Source organism: Hippoglossus stenolepis, chromosome 6 (genome assembly GCF_022539355.2).
Source record: "Hippoglossus stenolepis isolate QCI-W04-F060 chromosome 6, HSTE1.2, whole genome shotgun sequence".
Lineage (NCBI taxonomy): Eukaryota > Metazoa > Chordata > Actinopteri > Pleuronectiformes > Pleuronectidae > Hippoglossus > Hippoglossus stenolepis.
In genome coordinates this window covers 8,402,902-8,416,180 of record NC_061488.1, presented here as the reverse complement: position 1 = coordinate 8,416,180, position 13,279 = coordinate 8,402,902, and the positions used below count along the sequence as shown (strand labels likewise).

The 13,279-nt window shown below is 42.5% G+C and overlaps 1 protein-coding gene across 1 annotated transcript in view; it reads right to left on the bottom strand.

The window, feature by feature from the left end:
• fgd (faciogenital dysplasia) overlaps positions 1 to 13,279 on the bottom strand; it is a 55,429-nt gene that overhangs the window by 14,414 nt on the left and 27,736 nt on the right. The window contains exons 2-4 of the mRNA XM_035159042.2: positions 6,166 to 6,336; positions 3,554 to 3,755; positions 2,705 to 3,320 (exon numbers count right to left, since the gene is read on the bottom strand). Of these exons, the coding sequence (XP_035014933.2) occupies positions 2,705 to 3,320; positions 3,554 to 3,755; positions 6,166 to 6,336 (989 nt within the window). The remainder of the gene's footprint in view (positions 1 to 2,704; positions 3,321 to 3,553; positions 3,756 to 6,165; positions 6,337 to 13,279) is intronic.

The window sequence follows — 13,279 nt, the reverse complement described above, 5'->3', positions numbered from 1 at the left end:
TTTTTGTCAGGGGAGATATTTTTGTTCAGCTGTGTGGCCTTCATGTCGTTTTTTCAGTTTAAGCCGTTGTCTCACATCCATTTATTTGATGTAGCTTCAACAGAGCACGTCATCCCTTTGTATCAGCTGAACACTGTGACATTTGCTTCATTGTGAGCTCGAAGCTTTGATTCAACACAGGTCACAATGAACTTTTAAACTGAGAACCATGAGGTCAGCGTTAAATGGATCATATAATAGAATCTGGTTTCTCTTCATAGATTTGAAGAATAAATCTTTTAACGAGTGATTGATTGATAATAACAAAAAAAATGTTTTACAAAGATATAGAAAAGCAACATCTGTACTGTTTCAATGGGATAAATGACTCAAGAGCTTAAAAAACTAAAAGTCTGATATGGTCAATTGTAATGAATGGATGAGTTCACTTATTTAAACTTTTCTTTTCTCATTCTGAGCAGTTATTAAGGATCTGTATGTATCCCCCCCTAGAAACAAACTAAACAATGTTTCATGCAAATACAGATGATCTTTTTAAGCAAATAAGGCCACTCCTAAAATATTAATAAGATGGGCAGTATTCCATATTCTTTTATGTTTTTCCTCATTGTCAACAAATCCCATGAAAGACCTAGAGCAACAATGAGATGGAGTGAAAACTTTCCCCGAACTTTCCAACTTCCTGAGTGTGTCTGTGGCTCTCAGCCTCCAGCCCACAGGTTCCTTAAGACTGAACTCTTAAATAAATGGCTCAAAGATGTGGTTTCTTAAAGAAAAGTCAAGCTCAATGTTTTTTTAGTCACATTCGTCAATTAGGTGTAAAAAGTACTTTTGTTAGTTTCTCCCTCAGGAGTTAAGTATTCTCAGTTTTGGTCTTTTTTCCAATGGGATCTATTGACAAACAAAAAAAATGATCAGCAGATTGTGAAGAGTGAAGTGATGTTCACAAAGTTCTATTTCTGACATTAGTTTAGTTCAGAGGATGTAACATCTGAAAGTGATAAGTTATTAGCTGGTGTGATTAAAGTAAAGAGCCCTCACTTGCTGTATGATTCAACACCGAAGTGAGTTTCTGATAAAATACATCTCAGTGACGCGTGGACTCACATCAGGGTCATGATGCATTCGGCCTGTTTCAACATTGTCGGTTTCACAACTGCCATCTCACGCATTAACACACATGCACACACCCGAGACAGGAGGCTGGAATTGTCAACACAGGTTGTTCAGTGGAACTCAAAATGTCTTAATGTTTGCAAAGTGGACGGTACTCAGTCAGCAGAAGTTTTCTTTTTCAATCTCTTACCCTCTTGCAACGCACGTCACTGAAAACCCACATCCTCTGTGACAAGGTTTTCATTATATAGGTTCAACATGTCGACTGAAGCCTCAGAGAGTTGTGCAGCCACAGACGCAAGCATGCACACAATACATGCAGCTACCTTTGTAAGGACTTTACATTGACTTCCATTCATAGTCGACAGCTTAACCAAAACCTGTGCAGTTCATGCCTAATCCTAACCACTTTTAACATCTTATCCATAACATTAACCAGGAGCTCTGAAATGATGTTTAGCCTGATTAGGCTTTGGTCTCCATGAGGTTTTTCTTGTCATGACAAGATCAGTATTTACGCTGGAAAAGATCCTAAAAAAACGCACACGCACACGCACACGCACACGCACACACACATGCACAATCTTCCTCTGCACAGCATGGCTGGTATCAGGAAGCACTGCTCAGTGCAGATACCTTTCCCTGAAACACTCTGGCTGTGGCCAGTCAGCAGAGGTCTGTGTTCTGTGTCCATGTGACATTCAAGTGAGTTTGGGTTGAGTTGAACAGCTTAAATACAGAGACAGTAACCGTGGTAACGATGCTACGACCACATCAGTGCTGCTTTAATAAAACTTTGCTCTCTGAGTTTATTGCGCTGTCGAACATTTTCCGGTCATCTGAGCTTTTTGTCTTTTCTCATTTGACATTGGTTCATATTTCTGTCATCACCTCCGCAATGGGTTTCATTTTAAGACTCGATGCTTTTGGATCAGAACTCTGTCTGTCTCCAATAACGGAAGCACCGATGCCGCACTCTGTATATAGGCCACCATCAGGAAGAGTGTGTGCAGAGTTTGAAGTATCAGTGTTGTTTACAATCAATAGTCGAAGTGAAGGACAAGGGAAAGCTGAAACTGAAGATCATCTGTTGGGAGGTTTTTTGTCTCGGGGCTCTTTCATCTCTCAGCCCTCACACGCTCCTGTTACAGCTTTCGGGCAGGTATTCATCCTTTTATGGAACGATGGAGCTGCTTTTAGATATGAGCCCGTCACTTGTGACCGGCAAACGGAGGCCGCAGCGGTGTCTAGCGTTTCATGCAGAAGTATTCTTTGAAACTGTTCACCCAGGCTGAGATGATAATAATAGAAACAAGCTACTTTTTTTTTTTTCCACTACATGAAAGGAAGTGTGACTGTCTGACATGAAGCTTCTCAACCAGTGCGATGACCTGAATTTAAGCACGCAATGAAAATTCCTGAAAATCATGATGCAACATGACATATGAATAAAAAAGTGAAGGTGCGGGGGGTAGAGAGAGAACTAATGACCACCTTTGATGCACAGAGGGGTTATTCAGATATTAAATTATGGTTGTTCAGGTTTATGGTAATGACTTGATGAGGCCTAAGAATGTGAGGTACTCACTTTGTATGCCTCTGACGTTGTGTCTGCTGTATACCCAGTCTGTGTGTCTGTCAGAGGGTGCATCTCCCCACTGCTCCCCTCGTCCAAGTCACTATCCTCATCCTGCGTTGAGTCTCGCTTGTTGCCCAGGGTAACACAGCAGGACACGCTCTCCGTTTCCGTGACGCTGTCGTAATGATCCTCCTCGTCTATGGCGTCCTCGTTGGGGAACACCTCCCCGTCCGCGGCACATGACGGGCTGTCGATGCCGCTGTCCCGGTTGGGAATTTTCCCGTTCTGCTCCGAGGAGTCCGGATTGTCCAGGAGCTCATGGGAGGAGCCTTCCTCCCGCTCCACGTCGTCAAGGCAACCGATGCCATGCGTGAGGTCGACCTCCGCGCACTCGTCCAGCGGAGCCTCATCGGAGCCGTCGATGTGCATGGAGGCCAGGCAGGAGAGTTCAGACCCCTCCGGAGTTAGTTCGGAGTTGCCAAGTGCAAGTTTGTCCACAGCGGAGGAGTCTCTTGCAGCCTTCGCCGCCGTGTCCTGGCCGCAGGAGGAGTTGATGTCGTTCGCAGTGTCCATTCTCAGGCACAGGTGCAGCTGGGACCGTGGGAGCACCCCCAGGATTGGGACCCTACGAGAGTAAGAGACACAGTCACAGTTAAGGAGAAGTGCTTATTAGCAGTCGTAGCAAAGCGAAGAATTAGAACACTGCACTGTACCTCACACTGGAATCATACTGAGATGCTTTTTAAAGGTTTTATTCTCTAGCCTTAAGCAACAAAGTTCACATGACATATGGAACATAATGAAACAAGCAATGTATCTGACAAACAAACCGAGCTTCTGATAAAATGTCCTCCTCACCTTGAATTCTCAAACCTCTCGATGAGCAGCCCCACCTTCTGGGCCTCCCTCTGCGGCTGTACTCCCAGGACAGGAGGGGGCAGAGTCGGCTTTGGTTTCGGTGGAGGAGGGGGTGCTGGCAAAGGCCTGGAGGGCGCTGGGGGGATCCTCTTAGGTTTCTTGTCTTGCCCGAGGGCGAGCAGGTGCGCAGGTTTAGGGGGCACTACAGATGCAGAAGTCCAGACGAGGCGAGAAGAGAAGAGCAAGAGAGATGCGTGAGGCTTCAGTTGTTAACAAAACCAATCAGGTAACACGAATAAATCCGAGAGAGAAAACCTCCATGGCCGAGTCCGTGTGTGAAAACCGCTTTTTTTTCGTAAAACGCTCAAGAAAGATCTCCAAATAGTAAAAAAACACAGTCCAGGAAAGAGATGTGCAGCGGTGCTGTGCGAAACAACTCTGAGCTTCAGCGGCCAACTTCCTGGTTTCAGAACAGGATGCTGACATACGTGAAGCTACTGTGGTTCCAGTTAGTTTAAAATAAAAGCACCGACAGAGAAATGACAGAGCTGCCTTTAAAATGCAGCATGACTTATGCATTCATGCATACTCAACTTCATCGTCTAATCTTTCATTTGCATTTCTTTTTCCTTCACTTTAATGTGTGAAAACCAGGAAATTACAAGTTACACTTGTTAGTTTGAGCACTTCCTCTGTGCCTGTCACTGTCACATAGCACAAAAGACATTAAATAGACTTTCAAAACAATGTTGTGACAAACCAGGGGATTTATAATTTAGACTTTTTACCTGTGATTACACTGATACATATTGTGCAGGTAAGACTTTTAAAAAATGTATAATTATTTAGGTAAAACAATTTAATTGCCATTTCAAATGATCATAAAGTGTGGATATCTTTGCAATTGGTATTTTATTTTGATCAGCATATGCAAAAGTATCTATCAACAATTATATAGTGAACGAATTGTGGTGCAAATCATACACAAACAAAACTACAAAAAACGTGTACATTTTCTGACCACAGAGTTTTTTTCCAGTAAAACCTTTGAGGGCCTCAGGAACTCAGCATTTTGAACAGTGACCACCGAGATCCAACCTTAGTTCCTGCCCCTGAAAACTTCCTGCTCCCGGGTTATTACTTCCCTGCCGGTTCTCACAGAACGGCTCTCTCAGGATAAGCTATGAGTGAAATAGAAACACTTTGGAGAGGAAGTTCATCCTGTCAGGTGGGAAACAGTGTCCGTATTAAACTGTGAGTATTAGAACTGTGCTCAGAAATAGGGTAGTTATTTCTGTCCAGTGCAGAATGGAAAAATATCATCATTCCCTTGTCTTTAAGCATTTTAATTTCACATTTTTCATAAAGGTGTTTCCCACGTAGTGTCATATAAGGATATACTTTCAATTTTACAACCATATAATTTATACTGGTGTAAGAACACTGGTCAGGAACTGTGTGGATGCAGGAAGAGCAGAGAAACAAAATGAATGTATACGCTTCCACACAGAGAACGAGGGGCCACTGCTTTGATTAGCATGAAAATTGTGGGATTCATCTGTTCTGGCTAAAGCTGACATCATGAGTTGATTCATCACAAGACATTACAATGATTTGATTAATTCCTGCAGTCACTTATCAAACCAAAAATGTCCCAGCTCCTCCATTTTGAGGACGCGCTGGCTTGTCCCTGTTTTGTATCATTGTGAATTCACCAGTGGACCAATGTGTCAGACGGCAACTCTCTGTCTTCAATCAGGACATGAAGAGCTTTACCAAGGAGCATTGAAGCTGTTCTGGAGGATTGTGGTGGCCCAACACTTTATTAAAACATTTATGTTGAAGTCTAATTTCAGTTTTGACCCTTTTATATTTAATAAAATACTTACAATGATCAGCATTAACAACACTGACAATATAGAGTAAAACTAGAATGGCACTCAGGAGAGAAAATACCTCCACCACCTGGACTTTTATTGAATCTGCACCAGATTGAACACACTCATAAATATCAGTCCCTTAAACATCAATTACTCTCTGAGGAAAAATATATAATGTAAAATATTATTAATATTATTTATTCTGTGAGACCAACTGAAAATGTGGAAAAATCTTGCAATGTTAAAGAAAGAAAAACAAATCCTGACTGTGGAAATCTATCCTGTGTTTTATATATAAACCTGCTCACAATTAAACCAACCAACAAACTAATGGACAGTGGTGAAAACATAACCTCTTTGGTTCTTCTTGCCCTGTTACTCTAAATCTTTGTGTGTAGTGTCCCCGCATGTTTCTCAGTAATGTCCTACTGAGCATCACACAAGCTTATTATATTTAGCTTCCTTCAAATGATGCCCGAACACAAACACTTTGTAGCGCCTGCCCTGCTTCACACCAGCCACTCCTACAGAGGTGACCTACTGAGCAGTGTGAGTGACAGAGTGAGGTCAGTCCGCTGACACGTACCATGTTATAGAAAAGTGTTTGTCAGAGCAGAATAAATGACATCTTGATCCGTGCGCTCTGATCTTGTTGCCCCTTTCAATTATAATGACAGCACCAATGGCAAAACCGGCCTTGAAGGGGGGCCACACTATGTCCCGGCGTTTTACCTTGAGGTTTCTGTGCGGTCTGCGGTCTGGGTGAGGAGGAGGGTTGGGGCCGGGGTTTGATGGCGGGCCTGTCGTGACATGGTCTGGGGGTCGGACCTTTCTTAGCCAGCTGTGGAGAACACAGGTAGTCCACTGATCCACACTGGTACTGCAGAGCAGAGGCAGGGAGGTCTGCGGAGGACAAGAAACACAATTGTCAAGTATTGATCAGGATATAATTGGATTCATCTAAAAACACACACGCACAACCCAGTGTAATCCTAACTGCAATGCAACTGTGCACACTGTGCAGTGATAGAACTGAAGGTGAACGACCTTGGGCTCAGGATAGCGCCCCCGGACAGAGAGCACAGAGGAGAAGAGGAGCTCTGCAGAATCGATCCTGACACCCGTCCTCAGGCAGCAGACGACAGATTGGTTTCCCTCTCGCTGTCTGAACGGCCTGTATCTGACCGACTACATCTAATCTTCTCTGCCCACTTTTCTGTTAATAGCTCGAGTGAGAGTGTGAAGAATTGTGTGTGAGCTGCATTGAAAGAGGCGTTTCCATTAACTTGTGATGGACAGTAAAGTGCTCTGACTCCGATTGAGTGCAGTTTGGTTTTAGTTCGATCAGTCTGACCTGTTTTTGGAAGATACTTACAGATTTACAAGATGGCTTTTTTTGTTCTTCAAGTTTCACAAAAATACCAAACCAAGCCGCTAGAATCATTTTTCTTACTAAAGATCTTTTAAAAAGTTTTACTCAGTAGAACTTATACCTCCAAAAAGAAAAAACGTTCCTCTACCAACAGTTTTACATAAATAAGAAGAGAATAATGGAGAATTGTATAGAGAATCTAAGCAACGTTAAGACAAAAAAGAAAACTGTAGTGCAAAAAGCCCAGAATGCAGACCCAATGCAAATCAGTGCACTGGAAATCAGCGAAAATATAAAAAGATATTGTTAAAGAAGGTGATAAAACAATCCTGGATCCAGCCCCTGATTCAGAAGCCCAACAAATGTAATGGGTTTCTCCAGGACACATTCTTCCACCAAGTTTCGTGCAAATCCCTCCAGTAGTTTCTGTCATATCTTTAAAACAAACAAACATAATCTCCTTAATGGAGGTAAATACATAATTAAAGCTGGATACATATATTCTGAAAATGGCTGGGCATGTTCCTCAAACTGCAGAAAACCATGCATTTCTTGAGGACTATCTTCAGCTGCTGATTTGTGGAGCTAAAGCGAGTGTTTACCCCCCCAGGAGTGCGTATTTGGGATGAAATCTAAATAAATTACAATGCCCATGTTTAAGGTGATGATGGGACAGTATTTTAACAGTTCCTGAACATCTATGAAACTTGCTGGTTCTAGTCTTTTGTTTGGATTTTTGCTGAAAATATTGCCAGACTCGTCCTCTATGTGTAGAATTGTTTTGGAAGCACGAAGCCCACCACATCTAATTTGGTGTTTCAAGCTGTGCTCCTTGCAGCGGAAGGAGACAATAGAGGCTGTAATGAGTCTTATTACACGGCGTGCCACCATGTGGCACACTGCAGGCTTTCCCACCATGTCTGCACCACAAAGGAATGAGAGCAGGAAGAGATGTGCCGTGCAAACATCTCTCTCAGCTTAGAGGATCACAAATCCTACAGTATACAGGTTTTATGTTCGCTCTGAGTGAACTCGACTTTGGCCCCTAGCAACAGAAGTATTGTCTTGCTTTGGTTTCTGCTCCTCTACATCCGAGATGACTCGTGGGCTGAGTCAGAGGAAAACCTTGACCTGTGATCGAGTGAACAAGCAGATCCTTCAGCCAGACGACTGCCTGGTGAAGAACTCTCTGACCCAACACCGGCCGGGGTCGTTCCTGGGAAAAGCAAACAGCGGTGGAAGACGGACACATAGGGGCCGGTGCCTATGGAGACGCAGCGTAGCCATGGTTACCTGAGAGCAAAACCTGGCCCTCATATCAAACTGCCTAACACCAAACAGGAACATGACGACACAGCAGAAAGAGAAGCGCTGACGCTCACAGTTTTTCTTAATTAAAATCTTTCAAACCAAGTAAAATAACATGTTATGTCATCATTCAACGGTCACTGAGGAACACAAAGTGAAAGCAAGTACGAGGAAATAACTTAAATCCCGACACAATGAGCTCAGGCTGTCAATAAAAGCTGTTTACAAGTAGTCAGAACAGAATAAAATACATAATCAGTGAATATATTCTGAGAGAGGAGCCGGTTAGCAAACGTTACCTCGCCTCCAACTGTTCAGTTTCCCATATCCAAAGTCCAAAGAACAAGAGGAAAAGTCTCAAGCCGGTAAATACCGAAACAGCTCCTGCCCTCCCAGTTTGCCACAGTGCGCATGTGCAGCTGAGACTAGTGTCTGTGGGAAACACACACACACCCTACAGGGTTCGGCAAAGCTCAGCTCTGCTTCACACACACACACACACACACACACACACACACACACACACACACACACACACACATTCACCTTTCCTTTCCCAGGTGTGTTTGAGGAGCTGCACCTATCTGCTCACCTGCCAAACCTGATCCAAGCACCTCCTCCCGGGGCCAAAGTAACATGTGTGTCACTGTGGAGGCCCGACGATCCGGGCGTACTCTTACTGCAGACCCACAACACACACACACACACACACACACAGCAGCTGCACTCATACCTCAACACACACAGTGTTGTAAGAACAACAACGTTCACCTGGGCACCATTAGTCTGATATTAACTCCATTAATAGAGATATTTTCAAAAAGGTTGCACGAACGTTGAAGGTATGACATAGTAAACGTAACAATAAAAAATGTCTTGTTCTGAATAAGGGCAAGAGTAAGAATTAGACACTACCATGCAAACAGCATTTTCTGATGACCTTAACCCGAATGAGGTCATATTCAGAATAAGCAATAATCACATTATGACATGTGGCGTATTCTGACCTTAATCACATTATGTAGACATGTATATGTCTTAATCCCATCATAAAGTCCTTTGGGAGTTTTCACAGCATTCTGCGATATAACACTGCTTGACAACAAAAGCCCTGGGTGAGTCGTAGCTTTTGCAAAATTAGAAAGAAAAAATGCTAAATGGTTGCATCAAAGTGTGGGGGTCTTAAAAGTGGCGGAATAATATCAGACATAATTTCATAGTGGACGTAATGTATTGAGCCATAATCGGGTTATGCTCTGCAACATGTAAATGGTAATTTGAATATTCCATTAGTGACTCATGTAAACATAATAATCGAAATATTGTCTTATTCTGGATAGGGCCAATACTGGGAACATTGGTGTAAATATGTCATATGTAAATATAATAGATAACTAGAACAATACTTGAAGCTTTGGATCAGTCACCTAATTGATTTGTTCTCAGAGGAACCCTAGACTAATACTGTAATATGTAGATTTCACATCCTTTTGTGTAAACACACAGGAGAATAGTGAACTCATTAATTCAGTCAGCTCCATTTACTGAGGGATGGATAAGTGGGACAATTATAGGACATTATCACGACTGCGCCCTTTAGGCTGCGTGTTACTGTGACAAGCCTCCCCTGCAGGAACTATTCCAGCCACTATTTGTCACTATTACATCCTTTCAATTAGTCAACGTGTCAGACAACCCGTCATCATCTTACCTGTGCACTCGTGGCCTGGGTGTAACGCGCTTTTTGAGATTGAACAGAACAAACAGCACCCGGAGAGCACAGTGAATATTTTGGGTCGTAACCTGAAAGACTGCATTACAGTGGATTTCTAGACAGTGAAAGGCTGCTGTGAACCAGACTCACAGAGATATTCAGACACCGTCAGGTATGTGACGGGGACACATCGGAGACGCAATGATACTCGCACCCTCCCTCTTTGAGTTGAAGGCACGAGGCCCCAACAAATCTCTGGTGATGCTGTCACAAGACAAAACCAGAGGAATGTCTCCTTTATGTCACTGAAGACTTTCACTTCATTTGCAGTTTTAGATCCTCTCTCTCTGAACCCCAATTTATAAGATATGCCATAATATAAACCTGATAAGTCACATTATGAGGTTAAATATATATGAAATACTGGAAATCAATGCTAAAATAGTAGGAACCAAAATCAGATCTGCACCAAACACTCATGGACAATAATCCAACTATTGACCTTATTCAAAATAAGACATTTAAATTAAGGTGTTTGCCAGATTAATTTTTTATCAAGATCCATAAATCATTGCCTGTGATATCAGTGAATGTTGCAATGTTGGGCATAAAATATGTAACTTCAGCCATTAGGGGTCTTTAAATCAAAACAATAACAAAAGACCTAGTTTGATGATGTCATGAAACAGCGTGGGATCATGGGAGTTGTTGTCTTTACCACCTTTGCCAATAAAAAATCTACCTGCCCTGACTCAGGTGCAAATCATGTGCATGGATGAGGTCATGCGTTTTATTCACTTTACACAGCAAACGGCAAGTGGCCAATACAAACAGTGGAAGGAAAAAATGTGGCGAGCGGCGTGTTTTTCCTTCATCATACGTTGTTTGTTCTGGAAGTTATAGCAGAGACGGGCAGAGCTAAAATTGGATATGATGCAATGACTTACATGACTAAAAATAAATGTCCTGATACCTTGAATTGAGGATTTCTCTGGGTTTGAACATTGTTGTCAACATTTTGAATAGTGCAAGTACACAAGTCAACAAAATATAGAACATATGTCTAGTTGTGTTTAGATATTTCAATGAATTGTTCTCGGTTCAGTCCTTTTTGCGTATTGCTGCTCAATTCCAACCAAGAAGCCAACAGACAAAAAATATTACTTCCTTGGCGGAAAATAAAAAATAATAGATCAGAGCCCTCAGACCCACATTTTTCTAACTGTCTAAGATAAGCTCCACATCTGACCTCCATCTGCTTCTTATCCATTACTTTGAATCATTTGCTTCATAACAGCAGCTGCTATTTCTCTAAAATCTCATGAACATCAAATGCTGGAACAAACTGTTCATTTGTTCCTCCTACGTTTTCTCAAGCATCCACAAGACACACACACACACATACGATTGCACAAACCTGGCTGGCTGTCAGTCACCGTCAGCCCCGAAGCGACCCCCTCACAGTCATTTATTACCCATCATCCCTTGAGTACAGTCCTCTTCGCCCCGGTGCTGTCTGAGAGACCGAGCATTCAGAGTGTCCCCAGTCAGGCAGCCAGTCAATCAGGTCTCCTCCCCGCAAACCAACCCCTGGTGCAGGCTGAGCTGACAACACGTCAACCTCCCCCCCAATCCCCCACCAAGACGCAGCCCAATCCCAATGACACTTTTTCTGTGTGTGACACCTCATTACTCCCACGCCACCGTCAGATTTCCCAGTTTCTCTGCCAGTGTTATATCTGCTCCTCTCATTCCACCTGTGTCCATGCGTCTGTTTTACTCTCTATCTCTGCACCGAGACACATTGATCTGGTTTTTCAGTCTGTTACCCTGAAGGACTGAGTGAAAGAGGAGCAGTCTCTCATCTAATGGCTCTGAGCCACTTAACTTAACTCACACACACAGACACACAGACACACACACACACACACACACACACACACACACACACACACACACACACACACACACACACACACACACACACACACACACACACACACACACACACACAGACACACAGACACACACACACACAGGGCATGCCTCAGTGTTGGTGTGCAAGTGCAAGATGAAGAAAAGAGCAAAATAAAGTGACGAGTGGAAAAAGCTAAATTGAAACAACAGCTAGGAAAAGAAGTAGAGATGACAGAGTGATGAACTGTCCACTGCTGGTCCATATCAACACCTTCATATCGACTCATGGTCTCCTCTGTGCAGCAGGAGACGGTAATGAGTGCTCTGACCTCGATCTGCTTTTCAGAAATCACCCCAACAATTAAAAGACACACACTTCTCCTTAGACTGAAAAGACTCCTCTGTGCAATATCACAACTTGTTTCATGTGCAATATTTATTTATCAATGTCATCATGTCACCTTAAACCTCTCTGCAATAACTAAAACTATAATCATGATATATTATTGTGCAAAATTTTTAATGATAGCATATCAGTCACTTTTATTGTTTGTATCCTTTCTTAATATATTATAATTCGCCTTATTTATATTCTATTATTTTGATAATATTCATGCTTTATTAAATAGTTGCTTATTTTTCAATATTTTCCTCGGTAAATCTTTACAGACAGACACAATTTGACTTGAGGATGAAACTGTGGTAGTTTTGTTTTGTAATTTTCTATCTATGAGGATTAGAATACATATTCTAAAATGCCAGACTAACAGTACATGCGCCACATTAACACATGGGCCAGTACAAGAGACCTCACACAGTTGACATAAGGATTGAGAGAGCTACTATAACAACAGTGTGAAAGTCATTTTGTCTGCACGTAACACACAAAGCATTCAGTCGCAGACTAGAGAAGTAGACTGAGCAGCTGGATGAGTGGTTTGAGAAGCTGCTGTGGACATTTTGCCACCATAAAAATTGATGAGTGTTGGAATCCATCATAACGGACGAGAGTTGAGTCTGAACGCAGCAGCTGAGCTCAGCGAAGGACAAATCCACAAACCTTTCACAGCCACCTCACAAGCCTGCAGGGGGGGATGTTGATACTTTGAGATAGGAATTATTATTTTAATTGAACGATTATTTAAATTAATGATGAATCTGACAGTTGTTTTTTCAAATAAACTTTTTGTCAGTACAATACCAGGACAGTGCCATTTTCGAATGTCTTGTTTTGTCTGATTAACGAACATCAGTCATTCACCATCTATCAGAAAGAATAGATCTACTTTGAGAGGATCTATGTCACAAACACACTGCAGCTGCTCCAGGATCTGCTGCAGGACAGATCCTCAATCTGTGACAATCAGCAGACTTCCCTTAGAGTAACACTCACACTCTCTCACACACACACACACACACACACACACACACACACACACACACACACACACACACACACACACACACACACACACACACACACACACACACACACACACACACACACACACACACACACACACACACACACACAC